Raw genomic sequence first — 20,349 nt, 5'->3', positions numbered from 1 at the left:
TTTCCCATTTCTCCACAAATAGGTTTAAAGATTACTTAATATTTTTAATAACAAATATTTTACAGAAAATGAAAATAAAAATAGGCCATAGACAATATACATTAGTTACTTCTATTTGAGATACATAACATTTTCTCTTAAGTGAAATTTAATATATTTTAACAAAAAACATTTAATTATATATCTATATGTTAACAGGAATCAGAGAATATTGAAATGTTAACATTTCAGGAACACTTATATTAAGCACAAACAGGATAAATCAATTTCATATACAGTAAACACTGGGATTTGCAGATGCAATGTTAATTTTTTCACACATATTTAAGTAACCCAAGAGATCTAAAATATTTAGTAAGTTGCAATATTTTGGGGACACATGATTTTGAAATGAAAACATTAGTATGTGAAAGCAGATAATCTAGTTCAAGCCTAATCTAATTGAGGCCCCGTATCTGCTTTGCAATGTGATTTTACTGTTCTTTTATTGATATTTGGCTTCATTTGATACTCACAGTTACACTAAGCAGGGCATTCACTCCTTTATGCTGAGGAGAAAATTCAGACAATTTTTAATTATAGGTGGCAAAGAATGTGGGGATTTCCAAAGACCTCAAGACATTCTTCTTGCAAATGTCAATAATCTACCACATTTTAAAAGTGCAGCATTCCATTTTAAAGTTATTAATACATTCAGATAAATTTATTTCATTCTTCAATGCAAAGCAGCAGCATTAACAGCGAAACAGCACTCAACTTCAATAGTATGCAAGTATATCCTCAAAATTAAATGTTAATGAGACAGTAACTAAATGTTAAATACTGACAACACACTTAATAGCAGTTTTAATGATATAAAAAAAGTTCAAGATCTATCTCCTCTATTTAGCAAATGATGCTATATTTCCCTGTTCCTTACTATTGGAATAACAGTGTATGCGGGGCATTTTTCAAACATGTCAAACTTAAAATACTTAATTCTATCCAATGCAAACTCTTTAAGAATGAAAGATTATGTGATATACTCTTACTATATACTGCTCAGGATTTTAAAAGTGATATAGTACTGGAATAAGAGAGACCTAGAATTTAACCCGTTAACATGAATTTACTATATTATTACACTGAACAAATTTGTACGAGTCACACAGCTTCTCTGGTTATCTGTTACATCTGCAAAATGAGGGGAATTTACAATGACTTTCCTAATAACCATTCAGGTTTTAAATAATCTATTATCTGTCTCTAAGCATATCACTCTTTATTGCTATCTAGATGCCTATTTTAACTGATCACATTAACAGACTAAGGAGTACATATTAAAGGGTATCTTAATTTGGATAGCTGTAGCAGACTTTGTAAATTAAGAAAAAAAGAGCTATTGAGTGAAATTGAAGGAATTTTGCAAAATAACCTTCCAATTGATGAGAATATACTGTATCTGCACCAGGTTGCAATTAAATACATAACAGCATTTCAGCTGAACAACTTACAGTCATTTGATTTTCTAAAATAAAGTAAGGCAATAAATTTAATTTTGCTATTGAAACTGTATATATTTTGTACTAAGTGCTAAATTTCCACATTCCAAGTCTGAAAAATACAGTATTGTTAAACAACATAAATCTGCCACATGCCTAAGTAATAGTAATAAAAGTTAACTCTATTTGACATTATGATGTTGTACAGAGTTCTTGGAACCCAAGAGTTTAATTCCACTGGCATGTACAGTCTATGGGTTCCTGGAGAGTGTACATAATTTCAGTGCCATTTCCTGAGCAATACAGAGGCACAGACAAGTTTCGTACTCCATTTTCACGACAACACTTGCAGAATCTTAGGTGACTTTCAATATTGATGTTATATATAGTAGCTGATGGGCATTTGCCGTCACAAGATGCAACATTTATCTGTAAGAAGTGACAGTGAGAAAAAAAGTCTTAAACTTTTAAAAGTACTGGTTATTATTTGATTTCACTAAGAAAATCAGATGAAAAGGTTTCTTCCTCATCACTCCAATCCTCAAGCTTCTGCATGTTGGAAGATTGTGAAAAACAGTAAGTGAAATGTCATTCACATAAGTCAAAGGGAGGTTCCATGGCAATGCTCAACATAACATTCAAAGCATTAAATGTGCACATATAACTCGACATAAATATATATACATGGAATATGTTAATCACAATAAAGTTAATCTATTGTAACCTGTGTTTTATCATGGCTCAAGTACACTGCAGGTCATATTAAAAGGGACAAAGTTAGAAGCAGGACTCTTTGCTGAGTAAAATTGCATAGTGAAGACAACATGTAGTCAAATACATTTAGATTCAATTTCTATCCCTCTGGATTGCAATCATCATTCAGAACTGTTGATTATGCTAAGAATAATTCATACTTCTTCACAAACAGAATATGGCAACATTAGAATGTAGGAATAATCTCAGTTAAATATTGTAAGTGTTGGCATTTTGTTGGCTTACAAACTTATTCGTTCTGTAACACATATACTTTCTAAAAAGATGCGTGCCACTTATGTAGCAAATGACATTTTGCCACTTACAGGGCTTTGGCTTATACAGTCCTGTTTCCTTATGACCGATTTAATGATCACTTTCTGGCATATTCTTTCTTCTCGTTTGCCTGATAAAATATAAAATGCATTTATTCATCAAAGGCCCATGTTAAATTGTTTCTTAAACATATGAATATATTTACAATTGAAAATTGGTGCATTTATATAAAATATATTCCAATATTGAAAGATATTTAAAATTTCCCTCTTACATTTTTATGTGCAATATTTATTTTCACCTTCTAAATAGATTTTCTTATATTTTCTTACAGATTTCTATATATTTTCTTATAAGCTTTACACTTATTGATTTCCACTTTATATCTTATTATCTTAGAATAATTATCATAATCAGAAATCAGAAATATTCCACACATGTAATAATGCTAACATCAACCTGTGTGTGGCATATATGTGCTTAAAATAATTTTTGGAATGAACCATAAAGTATATAAGCAGATATACACATATGTAATTAATGCATAACTACATATATACATCAATTTTAAAATAAAAATTGAGAGATTTAAAGCCACATTATCTTAATGGACATTAACATAAAATAATGCAAAATTTTAATAGAATCCCTTATCAACCATATTGAAATGTATGGATGAGTCATACTTGAATTTATAGTTCTGAAATGGTCTTTTATAATTTCAAATGAAAATACTTTGTATGCATTCATGATATCTTAATATGTGTCTGTGTGTGTGATGGATTATCACTTGCTATTACATGCAAGCATCTGTATTTAATGATGTATGATAGTGGGTGTAATCCCTGAATCAAGATGCAAAAACCAAGGTTCTCTCTATTCCAACTTGCTTTATCACTTTAGGAAAATCACTAAATTATCCTGCTGAGTTTCCTTATTTACAAAAGAGTGAACTTATATCCCAATTTTCAAATACAGTTAGCCATGAAATCCTTATTTAAAACAATCTCAACATGTAAAATAGATAAAGATTAAGCTACTCTGCTTGAAGGAGAGATGGGTAGCTAAGATTGACTGAACAATTACCATCCTCAAGGTCACTCACGACCTCCAAATTGCTAAATTTCAAGATCATCTCTCAGTTCTCATCCTATTTGACTTTTCAGCAGCATTTGACCCAGTCTATCACTCTGTCCTCCTTAATATACCTTCCACACTTGGCTTCCTGAGCTCACCTGCTTTGGTTTTCATCCTGTCTCACCCATTGCTCCTCAGTCTCCTATGCTGGTTCTCTCTCTTTTCACTGATCTCTTGCTCATGGTGTGACTCAAGGCTCAGTGCTGTTGGTTGAGTGCAGGCTGTTCTGCCCCTTATGGTGCTTTCACTCAGTGATTATTTCCTTAGCCCTTCCATTCTTATGTAAGTTCAAGAATAAGAATAGTCAAGGAAAAAAATCATCTTTACCATGACCTATAAGATGCCTCATCCTCTTCTTTCTATCACCTTCCTCCTCTCACTTTCTGTGCAACAGCCACATTTTGCTATTTCCTCCACTTTGAACACTCTTCACTATCTGGGTGGCTTCCCAAGGACACTCAGTCTCTACTCAAATGACGCCTCATCATCAAGACATTTTCTGAGCCCCCACTTAAGCTAGCAACCCAGCCCCTCTCATTCTCCATTCCTTTTATTCTGCATTGTTTTTCTATATACCACTCATCACTAAGTGACATATTACAATACATTTATGAGTTTGGTGTTTCTTCCCCTTCTTGATAATGAGCACTCTCCATGCAGATATTGCTTCATTCACTATTATGGTCCCCGTGGTTAAAAAGATGTTCATCATGTAGGCACCCAATAAAAACCCAACAAGTTAATTCATTCCGTAAATGAAACCGGGGAAGCATTAATTTATTGTTAGCTGAGTTTGTTTGTACCAAGAGGCATTTCTAATTCATTCCTCAAAAACTTTATTGTAAAAGATTTTATTCAATAATATCCAACCTATGATAGTATCCAACCTCCACAATCTCTTCAACATAGCCTGGTCTTCAGAAAGCAAAGACAGCAGAAAAGGGTTTTCAAATAGGCCAGCAGAAACTACATTACGAGTCCTTTCACGTCAGATGAGAGAAACTGAAGTGGCTTGTTATTATTCTGCAACTTCAAAGAACTCAGCAAAGTTGAAAGATCTTGGGCCCAGATACTGGACAGACCTAAATTTATTATTGAATAGTGTGATCAGCTTCTCTCTGAACCTTCTATTTCTCTTCTGTAGGGAAAACATACCTGTCTCCCAGGACTGTGGTGAGGATTACGTGTGGCCCTGTCAGCAATGTGCTTAATAGAGTGTCAATGTGTGGCAGCCAATACTGGTCATTCGTATGATTAGTCACAGAGATATTCCCCTGTCTTCCCTGAGTTATCATAAATATACTCACTTCTCTAATAATTAACATGGGGATACAGAAGCCAGGGCCTTAACATTGCCATGTGACTCTATTCCTGCATCTCATACCTAAGGAAGAGTCTAGACTCTGAAGAAGAAGATTAAAAAAAAAAAGTGAAATCTTAAATTTCCTCATATTCTAAAGTTAAATTTCATTCTTTGAGTTCCTGATACAATGACTATTTGATTCATATTAGTTTATATTTGATTTAAAGAATTCTGAATGAAAACATGCTTATTTCTAATGAACAGAACGTTTTTAATCAGTGTGTATATAATTAAAGCCTTAGTGATTAAAAATATCTAGGTGATATTATATTATCCCTAAAAGTCTTCCCAATATAATTATCATGAGTTGAATGGTGTCTTTTAAAATACCTGTGTATCTTAGAATGTGATCTTATTTGGACACAAGATCTTTGCAGGGATAATTGAGCAAAAATGAGATCATTAGGGGTTGCTAATTCAGTATAACTGGTGTTCATGTAAAAAGGGGAAATCTGGAGTCAGACACACATACAGGGAAAACACCATGTGAGTATGAAGATGGCCATCTACATGCCAAGGAAAGAGGTTTGGAGCAGAACTCTCTTTCACAATCCCTCCAAGGAACCAGCCCTGCTGACATCTTCGTTTTGGAGTTCTAATCTCCATAAATTTCTATTTCAACCACTTTTTGGTTTGTTACAGCAGCCCTGCAAACTAATATAATAACAAATTAGATGTCAGGCCATCCTATGCTGGACTTTTTTGCTTGTTGTCGATGTGTAGGTGTGCATTGAATTTGGCTTTTTAGACATTATGTAAATAAAAATTCAGTCATTCTAGCCCTGCCACTTCAGCAGAGCTCATCATTCAGTCTCTGCCCTCTCCTAAAACTTGTCCTGGCAATGTTCCAGAATACCATGAAGAGTTAAGAAGCAGGATGTGAAATCAGGCCCGCAGTAGATTCCTAGCATTATCACTCATAAGAGGTATGACTTGGACAAATTATTTAACCCCACTAAGCAGAAAATCAAGATAACGTCAGAACCTATTTCATTGGATTTTGGGGGGAATAAATTATAATATATTACATGTTATATATTGTACATAGATAGTATATATTATATAGTATTTGTATTAACACTTTAATACTTTCTAATATTCTGTTCAATATGACTCTATGGATCTAAAAATATAAGACTACTCTTACATATTTATGGGATTTAGTCTTTCATGAAAGAAGTTCAGAAATCTTTCTCAAGAGGCATGTCAGTTCATATCTAAGAATCTGGCCCTATACCACGGTTTTTTGTTTTGTTTTTTGTGTTTGTTTGTTTTTGGTTTTTTTTTTTTTTTTTTTTTTTTTTTTTGGAGACAGAGTCTAGCTCTGTCACCAGGCTGGAGTGCAGTGGCATGATCTTGGCTCACTGCAACCTCCGCCTCTCGGGTTCAGTGATTCTCCTGCCTCAGTCACCCAAGTAGCTGGAATCACAGGCACGTGCTGCCATGTCCAGCTAATTTTTGTATTTTTAGTAGAGACAGGGTTTCACCATGTTGGCCATGATGGTTTCGATCTTCTGACCTCGTGATCCACTCACCTTGGCCTCCCAAAGTGCTGTGGTTACAGCATGGTATTACTAAATTGAACCTTGTTGTGCCCCTTTCCTAAAAGCTTCTCTAAATTTTAAAATTACTGTCTATGCCAATTTTCTCAAAATTTCTATATTTTTATATTGAGATAAATTCATAAACACTTTTAAAAGAAAAACTAAATGTGGTTTCATGGATAACCCACTTAAAATTATTCAAATTATTCAGTCCTTAAAAATATTCAAAATTACTAGGAAATGGTAATCCTAGCACTTTGGGAGGATGAGGTAGGCCAGGAGTTTGAGGCCATCCTGGCCAACACTGAAACCCCATCTCTACTAAAAATATAAAAATTAGCCGGGCGTGGTGGCACATGCCTGTAATCCCAGCTACTCAGGAGGCTGAGGCATGAGCATTGCGTGGACGCAGGAGGCAGAGGTTGCAGCGAGCTGAGATCATGCCACTACACTCCAGCTTGGGCAATAGAGCAAAACTCTGTCTCATAAAAAAAATTACTATGAAATAAACCTTATAATCCAAGTTAATAAAAAATATATTGCATTCAGATAGCTTTAATTATGAAAACAACTATGAGAACTTTTATGAAAAGGATATAAATATTATTTACTAAAATGATATTATCCAAATTTATTGTATAAAACTATATACTTGTTCAAACAGGTTTGAAAAGTACTACACCCCATATGTTGTTTTTGGAGTCACAATGCCATTTTAACTGTAATCTACTTGTTTGTGTAAGTTCAGCATGGTTCAAACAAATATGATCACAAGACACTTTTAAATTTTAAATACACTGAAATCTTATGAAATACCATTTGTAATATGCCACAATAAAAATTTAATATTTAAATTAAAATTAATCTAAATGAAAACACTTTCTTTACACTCTAGAAGTTAAAGACTAATTTATAAAATTATTAACCATATGATACAAAAAACATATGATACAAAAACACTTTATAAAATTTGTTTTCCTCTTTACATCATAGGAATTGAATTTTGTGAGAAAAACCATACTCACTATGAGCAATTAAAACTAATCTATCAAGTAAATGCATGGAATATGTTTTCACTTACAGATCTTGCAACAGCCTTCATTATAAAGCTTCACAATCCCTTCATTCTAGAAAGAGAAAAAATGAACAAAGTCCAAGAATATGGTGTTCATCCATGCTCTCTTATACTAGAACAAGAAAACTAACTTTTCTAAAACTTTTATCAAATATCACAAAGTCTTTATAGAAGAATAATTGGAATTTAACTATTACTAAAAATAATTTGTTTTTAAAAATCTAGAGTAGATAGTTTGCTTAAAAATACATTATGTATACATTGGTACTACGGAAAAGAGTGTAAAAGGATTATTCTACTAAAAAGGACACTTTAAATGCCACAAAATATTTTTATTGAAACAAAATAATAACAGCTATTCTAAATAATGACCATTATATATTTTCAACTCCTTGAAATAACCTAAACCACTTCCATTTGACTTGAGTTTCTGAATATAACTGACTGGTAAAATTGTACATCTTTTTCTTTAATAGTTTATTATGAAAAAATGTTTCCTTCCTTGGAAGGACTCTCGTCTAAGACTAAACTTTTACAGGAACTACTAATTGCTTTAGCAACCTGCTAACTGCAGTTGAAATAAGAGAATGATTTACTCTATAAATATTAGTCTGTGAAACAAGATGATGCCCAAATGTTTTCCAGGGCAGAAATTCTGTGACTTTAGTACATGTTATATCTAGCTAGCCAGCCAGCCATCATCATTGAAAAGGTACATCCTGAAAAAAAAAGTCAATGAGACTAGACTGTACTATTTCGTTATACAACAGAACAAAGCTTAGTTTTCATTAGGAATTATTATGTCTAAATAAATAAAGCTACAAAAATCTTGCAAACTAAAAATTATATCACGTTCACAAATCTACTCTCTCAGTAAACTCTTCTCTGATAGAATAGGGAAAGTTATAGAGCAAAACTTAAGAATAGGCAATCTTGTGACTTGTACTAAATTTTTCAGTGGCCTGTGACCAGAAAAGCTAAGGCAAGCATCACATAGGCCAGCATGCATTAAAGTTGAATGACATCATAAATGTCACTGTTTAAGAAAGAAAATTTCCCAAGCTCTGATTTCTTAGCTTATTAATCCATATTAAAGGGAAGGCCAAGTCTGCTGATCAAATGATTTTTCAATAATCTTTGGATCTATAGATAAAAACCCAATGATTACAAAGTATCTACTCAAAGATAGTCAGAATTACCTGGAACATTGTATATAACTCAAAATTTCAAATGGGAAAAATAGAACAGAGTTTTTATTTATTCATGAAAATAACACATTAACTACTATGTATAAGCCACAATGTAAGTATGACCTTAGACAATATTAATGTATATTTTCTAAATTATATAAATTTTCTAATTATATAATTATCTAAATTTTCTTAGATATAACAAAGTACAAACCATTTTGCATTCAGTCTCATTAAAAGGGGGACAGACCATAGTGTAGTTGAGAATTATTGCTCCTTCATCAGTTTTAATACATTCATATGTGGTGCAGTTATAGTGCCAGGTACTCCCTTCCTAAAAAATAAAAAGAAAGTTACTACTTAGCATATTAAAATCTGCTGTATTTCTTAAGTACAATATTACTCTATTGAATAAAAAGTCAAATCAAGATGCAGAGGCTTCTTGTGACACAAAATGTTCCATCTGAAAATGACCTTAAATTTATCTAAAATGATTAGAAATACATGTGTATGTAATGTCTATTACACATGTATTACACATGTATTATGTAATTATAAAATAATTAGAAATATACGTGTATGGTGTATACTTATCTAAAACGATAACAAATACATACACATGTATGGTGTGTTTGTATATGCTAGGTTTCATACTAGAACTGCAAGGTAAATGTGAAATAAAACAATAGAGAGTAAAGAAGCAAATAGGTATCTGTTTCTACTACAAAATTATCTAATTTAACTAAGTGTCAAAGGTCTTGCTCTAATATTTTCTCACTAATTATAAAACAACAAATCTTATTACTTATATACCTCCTTTCTTGAGATGTGTTTATTCTTCCTTCTACTCCCTTATCGCCAAAAAGTTTAAAGAAATATTTAAATGACAGTGTTTATTGGCTTGTGGTTCTAATTGTGCATACCTTACATTATTTAAAAATTTATCCCTATTCTTTCAAGAAGTATTTAAATATAATAACTGTTTCATTCTTGATTTCAGAATTTCTATTTAAAAGTAAAGTCAGCTGAAATAATTGTTAATCTATATTTTTATTTTATAACTCACATTTAAAAAATGAAAGTAGTTAATGTCAGCATTACCTCATCACTTAGGCAAAAAGGAAAATTCATAAAAGAGATGGAAAATACGTCTCTTTTTCATTTTATTCTACTTTAAGAAGATTGACCACGGTGGAGGGTGTGTTGTTCTAGGCCTTCTCAATTTCTCATAGATTTTACCTTAAATTAATTAAGGCCATTCTCTTGATAAATTTATACACCAGACCAGGCCGCCAGCTATGATGCAGAAGGCTGCATTTTTGAATCTCGTTACTTTCCATGGTGCTGGACAAATTGACTTAATTCTGTGCAAGTAAACACTTTGTATCATAAGGTTTTTTTATTGCCACTCCATCCTTACTACTACTGGAGATTCAAACATCTACCCCTGTTCTGAATCAGGATGTTGACACTTTGTGGTTATTTTCAGATGAACAGTAACCGTCACACTCTTAAAACCATTTAAAGAAAGTGTAAGCATGTCCTAAATAGTCAACCATTTAACCTGGTACAACATAGGCTTTTTGTTTAATCAAGTATTAGGCCAATCTATACATATAATCTTAAAGGATTTTCAGCAGTCATGAAGACAGTTTGGGAAAGGAGAAGGCACTTTAAAGACATGAAACCTTATATTACATGCTCTTAGATATTTTTAAACATAATAAGCTCATTGGATTCAGGTATTTTTCCTTTTGCATTTAAAAAAATATGTGTTTCTAATTTTTTTGCATATTTAATTAAATCAAAGCTGAGAAATTCATGAGTTAAATTTATAAATGTCATTTGCAACCAAATGAAGTATTTATTTTTAAAAAGAAAGGGTGAAGGAACCAATATTGATTTGAACATAATAAAAATATACATGTGTATTATAGATATACATATACATATACATATACATATATGTGTATATATATTTCCTCCTTGACACTACTTTCTTACCAAATCAAGTGTATTTTTGTACGTAATATGTATTGATTAGAAAAATATCAACTGTCTATTCCAAAGAATTCTATCTCTGTGATAGATTATATATATGCTAATCTGTTGATACCTCTGTTAATTTGCTTTAAGAGATAGAATTATATTTTTGGAATTTGCAAAAAATAATAATAATAATAGTAGTAGTAGTCAAACTTTGGCTTGAAGATTCCTTACAGATCAGTAAAGAATTCTGATGAACTTGACTACTTTCTTGTCTTATATTCTAATTTTATGTATAGCTTAAGGTCTTCTGTGAACCTCAATTAGAAAAGATCTGTAAATATTCAAATTCAGGAAACAGTAATATGTAATTTATCTGAAATCAAAAATTAGCTGTCACATAAAAGTATTAATTGTTCCTTTCCTTTGCAATCAGCATTTCTCAAAGCCTATTCCTTACATCTAGAAAAAAGGAGTGAAGATATATGACAAAATAAAATTGGGTCACAAGTTAAGCATTTTTCTTTACAACATAAATTATCAGATACTTTAAAATGTAACAAATGTAACTGTGGCTTGTGTGATGTAGGTGTACTGTCTTTGCTGTATGCAGTGCAGTGTGTGGGGGGGACATTTTCCAAACTTTGACTCAAGAACTCCTCCTTCAGAAAATAGCACAGAGCGTTACTCTCCATGAAACATACCGCGTATACAACTGATGTTCCATTTTCCATCTGGAATTTGCAGGATACATTTTTGCAGGTACCACAACAATCATAATCACTTGGGGATGGAGTATATACCTGGTGCTGCATATAATAATATTAGATTAGCGACACCATATCAATATTTTAACAAATTACTTCTGGAGAGTTATTTCTTCCAAACATAACTACAAGCTCTCTCCAGACAATTGTAAGAAATTCTAAGGTTGAATATGAGAAGCTTCCAATAATGATTGACTTTACATGGTTATATTAGAGGTGAGATAGATGTTAACCTTTACTTCTAACAGCCAAATTCATCCGGCAGGTGTAACAACCTCAGGTAAGGCAACCTAGCAAGCTGTATATAATAAGACTCCTGAAGTTCAAGGTTATGCACAGGAAAGTGAAAGTCTATGTTTTATAGACACATTACAAAATAGTAGACTATTGAAGAACTATACAATGTTTATTTTTAACTAATGGAGTATTCACCATTTCTAATTCTATAACTCTGCCATTTTTGAATGTATTAACTCTCACTAGAATAACTTACGAAGAATACTTACAACATCACATTTTTTTGAACAATTCACCAGTGTAAAATTCAGAGTGTGAAAGCCTGTATGGTTATCTTTTTCTTCCAGACACTCTATAGTATAACAAAAGTCTTCTTCTAAATATTTTATCATGGATTGTCCAGGATTCAATACCAATACTTCTTGAAATACACACACATCATCCTTTTCTAAAACAGAAAAAATAGTTAATAAGAAAATATACTGTTGAGTTTTTTACTAATCCATCATTGGAACTTATATTTGAGTTTATGTTGTCATTCTGATGTGCCAATTTTTAAAAACTAATGAAGATTTTCACATTTACATATTTTTAATAACCCAATATTTACTTAAAACTGTAGTACACTATTTCTTAACATAAAATAAAAATTTATCTGTAAAATCAACTGTTGTTTACTCATTGAACTTCCTCCAAAATCCATATTTTATAGCAAGTTTGGAATATGAGTTCTTGGCCAGGCACAGTGGCTCACACCTATAATCCCAGCATTTTATGAGGCCAAGGCAAGAGGATTGCTAGAGACCAGAAGTTTGAGACCAGCCTGGGCAACATAGCAAGACCCCATTTCCAAAAAAGAAAAAAAGCTGGGTGTGGTGGTGCACGTCTGTAGTACAAGCTACTCAGGCAGTTAAGGCGGAAGGATTGCTTGAGCCCAGAAGTTCAAGGCTGCAGTGGGCTGGGATGGAGCCACTACACTCCAGCCTGGGTAACAGAGCAAGACCCTGTCTTAATAAAAATACATTAATAATAATAATATAATGAGCATAACTTCATATTCTTTAGATGTCTATATTTTTTAAATTAAATATAGACATATTAAAAAGAGCCTAATGCCAACTTTAAAATTCACTGAGGCCTCTGTAAAAATATTTATATTTCTGTTCTGTTATTCCATTCTCAGAACATTTAGAGATATTACAAAAGAGGAAATTGAAACATAATAATGCATTTTTATACTCAAATACTGGCAAATGGCTTAAAATGTATAATATGTGTCTCAAACATGAGATTTTTAACTTGTTAATAGTGAAAAACAGATACTAATGATATTCATTTATAATTTAAAAGTTATAAAAGACATAGTTACCACAGAGATACTGTATGCATCCACAATCACTCTGGAAGTTATGGTCTATTGCAGTAAATTCTCCCTATTGGAAATAAACTACTATTACTTATCATTTAGCTTATTACATTATTATATTACATATATATAAAACAATTTATATATATATAGACACACATACATACTCAGTGATAGCATCTAATAAGTCCCTTATCACACAGTCATACACTTTAAAATCATATTGTTTGATTCAGAGCTTCTGTAGGGCAGTCAAAGACAATATTTGCCAACTCTGGGAACTTTGCTTCTTGGAAATGTTCTTGACCTGCTCTACCGAGGTAGCCCAGGGCTCTGATGTCTGCATCTGCACAAGGCTGCTATAATATATACAACAGCAACACAAGTATAGTATAGTGGTTAATAGCACAGTCTTAGGAATGGAACTGCCTTTGCACCAATCCTGACTCCATAACTTAATAACTTTTTGATTCAGAGCACATTACTTAATCAATCTGCTCCTCACTTCCCTCATCTGCGTTGTGGAGATAATAATACTGCCTGCCTCTTAGGATTGTTGAGAAAAATAAACAGATCAATATACATAAAGAGTTTAGAATAGGACTGACACACAGAAAGTGCTATAGAGCCTTTTGTTGTTAGTACATTGTTACTGTGACAGATACTCAAACTTTGCCCTATCAGGACTGACAGAGATTCTTCCCACCAAATACAGGACCAGGCTTAAAGTTTCAAGAATTGTATTTAAAGCATCAGCTTTTCCTGGATGCATTTAATTTTCGTATGACATCAGTAATAAAATGAATTTTATTCTTGACACAAATAAATGATGCCAATAAATTCGCATAAAAGGCATTCTCCCTCATAAGCTAAAAATGTTTTGCTTTTTATAGGGCCTTATAAGTTGTAAAGTAGTTTTATGAACACTAATTCATTTGATATTTTAGGACTTTAGTCATTAGACAATTCCAATGGGACTGGAAATAAATGTTAGAACAATGGAGTTAAAAAAAATAATAAATTGAATTCTCCCAGTGCATGACTACTCCAAAGATTTTAAAAAGACACTAACTCTTTTAGGTAACATATGTACCTGTTTTTTAATACTTAAAGCCATAATGTTAGCTCTGTTTCCTCGAGCTTAGGCTTAAATCTTCTATCCTTCTCTTCCATGCTCATTTCCTTTGAGATCTTATCCACATATTCAATTATGCTTTTATTCTAAGTTGCCAATTTTACCAACAGGAAATACCTCTTTGATTGCTCTACCAATCCTAAATATTACCTGAAAAAATATGGTAGTTTTTACTCCCAAATGAACGTCCCTCTCCTGTAAAGTCTGCAGTGAAATCACTTTAGGGGGCTTCCACTTTGGACTATTATGAAGAGTGCTGCTATGAACATTCAAGTGTAAGTTTTTATGTAGACATATGTTTTCATTTCTCATCAGTATATATTTAAGAGTGAAATCGTTGTGTTATATAATTAGTCTATGTTTACCTTTCCGAGTAATAGCCAAGGTGTTTTCCAAAGCAGCTGCACCATTTTACATTGCCACTAGTAGTGTAAAAGGGTTTCCATTTCTCCACAGTCTTGTAAATGTGTTATTTTTTGTCTTTTTAGTAAGTTAATATAATGGGTTAATATACATGGAGGGTTATGTATATTCGGGCAAGATGTGAAGTGGTATCTCACTGTAGTTCTGATTTGTATTTAAATGATACTTAATGATGTTAAGCATCTTCTCATGTGCTATTGGTCATCTGTATATCTTATGTGGATAAATATCAAGGTATATCCATACAATGGAATATTATCAACACCAAAAGGAATGAAGTAGTGACACATGCAACAACATGGATTAACCTTGAAAATATTATGCTAAGTAAAAAGAGCCAGACACAAAGACCACATATTATACCATTCTCTTTATAGGAAATACCAAGAACAGAAATACATGGAGAGACAGAAAGTAGAGTAGAGATTTCTGAGGGCTGGAGAGTCTGGAAAGGAAAGAGGAATGACTGCTGTAGATACAAGGTTTCTTTTGGATTGGTGAAATTCTTCTAAAATTGATTGTCTTGATGGTTGCGCAATTCAGTGAATATACTAAAGGCCACTGAACTGTACACTTTATATGGATGTATTGTATGTTATGTGAATTTATTTCAATAAAGTTATTATTTTAAAAAATTGCAAAGGCCTAACATACACTCTTCAGGTTGAAATACATTTGTCTATGTGAATAAACTAATGTGATATTTTTAAAAATCACCTTAGTCACCGAAACAAACATTAGCCATTATTCAGAGTGAGTACTCAGGAACAATGAATCAGATAAATGCTTGTGTAAAGCCATGAATGTTAAAACTAAATCATCATGGATGGAGAGTTATGTATATTTGGGTAAGATGTTCAAGGATATTAAAGCTACTAGTTATGTTCTGTGTGTCTAGCACAGTGCTAATAATATTATAATCATTTAAAAATGCTTGGAATAGTGAATGTCAAAATATGATTCACAATTAATATTCAGATATTGAGGGTTGAGTTGGAAATAAGCTAGATGGGCCAGCATCTAGCACAAATGCTGGGGAGGGAAATAAGCTAGATGGGCCAGCATCTAGCACAAGAAAAGAGAAAGTAGAGACTGGTAGAAATCCACTAGGAAAAAAAATACAGAGCTAAGGTCACAACCAGACCAAGGTTAATGAATGAACATAGAGACTGCTACCCTAAAAAGCTTCAAAGGGTCTAGAACACAGGAAGTATAAAATCCCATACGAGGAAAAGTTAGGTTTTTCTTGTTACATTGTAAGTTATTGAAATGACTCAAGATGCTATGTTGCCTTTTCCAGGCCAAAAAAAAAAAGGAGCTCTGTGTGAGGCTGGTTACAAGTCAAATACTAGGACCTCTACTCTCAGCTGCTCCACTGGCCATCGTAATGTTTTTTCAAGGACCTCGTAATCTTGGACTCTTGGTGAGCAAGGCTTGAAACCTTAAAGTTTTTTAGTATCTCTCTCTCTCTCTTCTCTCTTCTCCCAACCAATACATTTGTTCAATTTGTTACAAAAGGCCAAAGTCTTTCATTTTGCCCTCCTAAATTCACACCAACCTCACAATACCCAAGATGTTCATTGATGAACAGCTACACCAGTCTCTTTGCTGATCTCCTGACCACTAATGTTTTAGTGCTCATATCCTGCTATGCATAAATAGAAACATCTCCCTCAAACACCATTTTCATCATAACTTCCATCCTATGCAGGATTATTTCCAGCTCCTATCATATAAAATTTGCACGGAACTCCTCAGGGTAGGATTGTGCTTTTTCAAGTGTCTGGCATGATGACTGCCTATAACTGATCTTCAACAAATGTTGGTTGAATAAATAAATGAAAATAAATGAATAAATCAAATCTGTATTCCTCAGCCTTGCCTTTAAAGTCCTCTTGGCCAGGTGCAGTGGCTCACACCTGTAATACTAGCACATTGTGAGGCCAAGGTGAAAGAATCACTTGAGCTCGGGAGTTCAGTGATGCTACGATTGTGCCACTGCATTTCGGTCTAAGCAACGGAGCCAGACTCTGTCTCTAGAAAATAAAAATAAAAAATAAAGCCCTCCCCAAATATACCAATTTGTGTAGATTTTTATCTCTCATTCTTCCTTCATTTAACTCTTTCTCCAGGCGAGAGAGAGGGTGTTATGGTTATTATTCTTCAGCATACAACTATTACCTCATACCTTTGTGAATCTACTTCTGTTTCTATTAGCCCCTGTCTGAAATAGTTCAACTGCTTTCATCCATTATTTTTAACCTATCACATTCTTCCAAGTTTTTCTTGATGGTCGCCATCTCTGGAAACTTCTTCATAATGATCTTTATAATGCGATTAACATTCTGAGCATCACGTTTAACTTGTAATCAATTATAATAAAGTAATTTAAGAGATTAAGTTTTAATGTGCTCCCCAAATTTTATTGTTAAGATATCTATACTACTCAAGTTGCTCTACAGATTCAATGCAAACCTTGTCAAAATTCTGGTGACATTTTTTACAGAAATAGATAAAACAATCCTCAAATTTGCTTGAAACCACAAAAGACACCAAATAGCCAAAGCGATCTTGAGCAAAAAGAACACAGCTGGCAGCATCATGCTACCTGACTTCAAAATGTGCTACAAAGCTACAGTAATCAAAACAGCATGGTACCAGCATAAAAACAGACACATAGACCAATAAAACAGATTAGAGAACCCAGAAATCAATCCATGCATTATGGTCAATTAATTTTTGACAAAGTTACCAAGAACAAACAATGGGAAAAGGATAGTCTATTCAATAAATGATGCTGGAACAATGGCATGTCCACATGCAGACAAATTATATTAGACCCTTATCTCACACAACACACAAAAATTAACTCTAAGGGGATTAAAGACTTAACTGTAATGGTTGAGACTATGAAACCACTAGAAGAAAACATAGAGGAAAAGCTCCAGGATATTGGTCTCAGCAATGATCTTTTTGGCTGTGAACCCAAATGTAGAGACAACAAAAGAAAAATATACAAATGGGAGTATAGCAAGCTAAAAAGCTGCTGCACAGCAAAGGAAACAATCAACAGAGTGAAGAGACAACCTACAGAGTGAGAGAATATATTTGCAAACTATATATCTAATAATGGGTTAATATCCAAAATATATAAAAAACTCAAACAACTCAATATCAAGAAAAACAAATAAACTGGTTTTTAAAATGGGCAAAGGGCCTGAATAGGCATTTTACAAAAGAAAACATATAAATGCCCAACAAGTATATTTTAAAATGCTTAATATTAGTAATCAGGGAAATGCAAATTAAATCCATAATGAAATATCATCTCATACCTGTTAAAATGGTCATTATCAAGAAGACAAAAAATAGCAAGTGTTTGTGAAAATGCACAAAAAGAAACCCTGCACACTGTTGGTGAGAATGTAAATTAGCACAGTCATTATGAAAAATAGTATATATGCTCCTCAAAAAATCAAAAATATAATTACTATATAATCTAGCAATTCCACTACTTGGTATATATCCAAAGGAAATAAAATCACTATATTGTAGAGATATCTCCACTCCCATGTTTACTGCAGCACTATATACAATAGCCAAGATATGGAATCAACCCAAATGTCCACCAAAGGATGAATGGATAAAGAAACTGTGGTTTATATACACAATGCAATACCATACAACCTTGAAAAAGAAGAAAGTCCTGTCATTTGAGACAACATGGATGAACCTGGAGGACTTATGTTAAATGAAATAAGCCAAGCACAGAAAGATGAATACCATATGATCTCATTTATATGCAGAATCTAAAAAAGTTGAACTCATAGAAGGTAGGGAGTAGAATAGTGGTTACCAGGGCTGAGGGTAGGGGAGTAGGGTTTGAGGACATGTTGGCCAAAGGATGCAAAATTTCAGTTAGATAGGAGAAATAAGTTCAAGAGATCTATTGTAAAATGTAATGACTATCGTTGGTAACAATGTATTGTATTTTTAAAAATTGTCAAGAGAATAGATTCTGTGTTCTCATCACAAAAAAAAATGATGTTGTGAGGTAATGCATGTGTTAATTAACTCAATTTAGCTATTCCATAATGTATACATATTTTAAATTAACATGTTGTACATAATAAATATATACAATCTTTGTCAATTTAAAAAATAAGTAAATAAAAATAAAAACAATTAAACACAAAGATTGTATAATGCTTTGTTTGCCTTTAGAAAACCTATATGTCTCAGCCAGGCATAGTGGCTCACGCCCATGAAATCAGCATTTTGGGAGTCCAATGTGAGTAGATCATGAGGTAAGGAGATTGAGACCATCCTGGCCAACATGGTGAAACCCTGTCTCTACTAAAATACAAAAAAATTAGCTGGGTGTGGTGGCCCATGCCTGTAGTCCCAGCTACACAGGAAGCTGAGGCACAGGAATTGCTTGAACCTGGGAGGCAGAGATTGCAGTGGGCAGAGATCGTACCACTGTACTCCAGCCTGGCAACAGAACAAGACTCCATGAAAGAAAGAAAAGATAAGACAAGACAAGAAAAGGGAAAAGAAAAGGAGAAAGAGAGAGAGAGAGAAAGAAAGAAAACCTATGTGTCCCAGAAAAAATGACAGAAAGTAGAAAAGGGCTAGGTCAGACTTGTACAGGGGAAAAAAAAATTAAGAAATTGAAGTTTTAATGTGTCAAAAAAAGTAATACTTGTAACTAATACTGATTGAGCCCTTCCTATATGTCAGACACTAAGCATTTAAATTATTTTGCTTATTGCCTATAAGGTATTATTATTTTTATATTCCAAATGAGAGAAGTGAGCCACAGCAAGAGAAAGGTAGAACAAGGCAGTCTCACATTCTCTTTCATTCTTGTTTCAAATTGTGCCTTGGCTACATTTTCTAAGGGAAATAAAGAGTTAAGGCAGAGTAGAAAGAATAGGGAATACACAAACACACACACACAAAAAGCAATCCTTGGTTAGAATCCTGAAAAGCTCAGTCAATAATTTATTCCCTTGGATTTCATCTCTCTCACTTATAAAATGAGCTAAAGTACTGACTTGGTAAAGATTCAGTAAGATAGTATACTGAATACGTTATGTAACTGTGAAGGACTAGAGAAATACATGGCATTATAATTCTACTCTCGTGTAGATGTAGATACAGTGTACACACAAAATAATCAAATGAGAGAATTATTATGAAAGTTATTTGCAAAGTTAAACATTCTCTGTAAACTATAGATGAGAGCATCATTAAAGCAAATGTTGGATTAATGCTTTTTAAATAAAACCGTGGCATCCTAGGAGGGGTTCTGTTATTTTTAAAAGTACCTCATTCCTTCTTCATAATAGAGCTTTGAACTGGAGATTCTGAATGAATTCTCTAAGTGTACACATTGTTTGAGAAGGGAAAGAAAAGTAAACTGTCTTTGTGAAATAAAGCGTGTCTTCTCTAATAAATAAGGCCAGGAATATATTACCTTTCTCAAGCCTTATCAGTGTATCATGAAGATAAATAGCTAAAGAAAACAAAGACTTGTAAAGCACTATGGGATACGTTTAAGGATTAAATAAGTAATACCAGAGTTATCCTTGCTATTTCTAAAAATTAAAT

At 32.9% G+C, this 20,349-nt stretch overlaps 1 protein-coding gene across 1 annotated transcript in view; it reads right to left on the bottom strand.

Moving 5' to 3' along the window:
- Positions 1–815: 815 nt before the first annotated feature.
- OTOGL (otogelin like) overlaps positions 816–20,349 on the bottom strand; it is a 164,975-nt gene continuing 145,441 nt past the window's right edge. The window contains exons 52-58 of the mRNA XM_025402598.1: positions 13,179–13,242; positions 12,079–12,257; positions 11,510–11,614; positions 9,034–9,153; positions 7,636–7,681; positions 2,561–2,640; positions 816–1,910 (exon numbers count right to left, since the gene is read on the bottom strand). Coding sequence (XP_025258383.1) covers positions 1,710–1,910; positions 2,561–2,640; positions 7,636–7,681; positions 9,034–9,153; positions 11,510–11,614; positions 12,079–12,257; positions 13,179–13,242 — 795 coding nt within the window. The 3' untranslated portion in view covers positions 816–1,709. The remainder of the gene's footprint in view (positions 1,911–2,560; positions 2,641–7,635; positions 7,682–9,033; positions 9,154–11,509; positions 11,615–12,078; positions 12,258–13,178; positions 13,243–20,349) is intronic.

The sequence above is a fragment of the Theropithecus gelada genome, chromosome 11 (genome assembly GCF_003255815.1).
Source record: "Theropithecus gelada isolate Dixy chromosome 11, Tgel_1.0, whole genome shotgun sequence".
NCBI classification, from domain to species: domain Eukaryota; kingdom Metazoa; phylum Chordata; class Mammalia; order Primates; family Cercopithecidae; genus Theropithecus; species Theropithecus gelada.
This window is presented reverse-complemented; position numbering and strand designations above follow the sequence as displayed.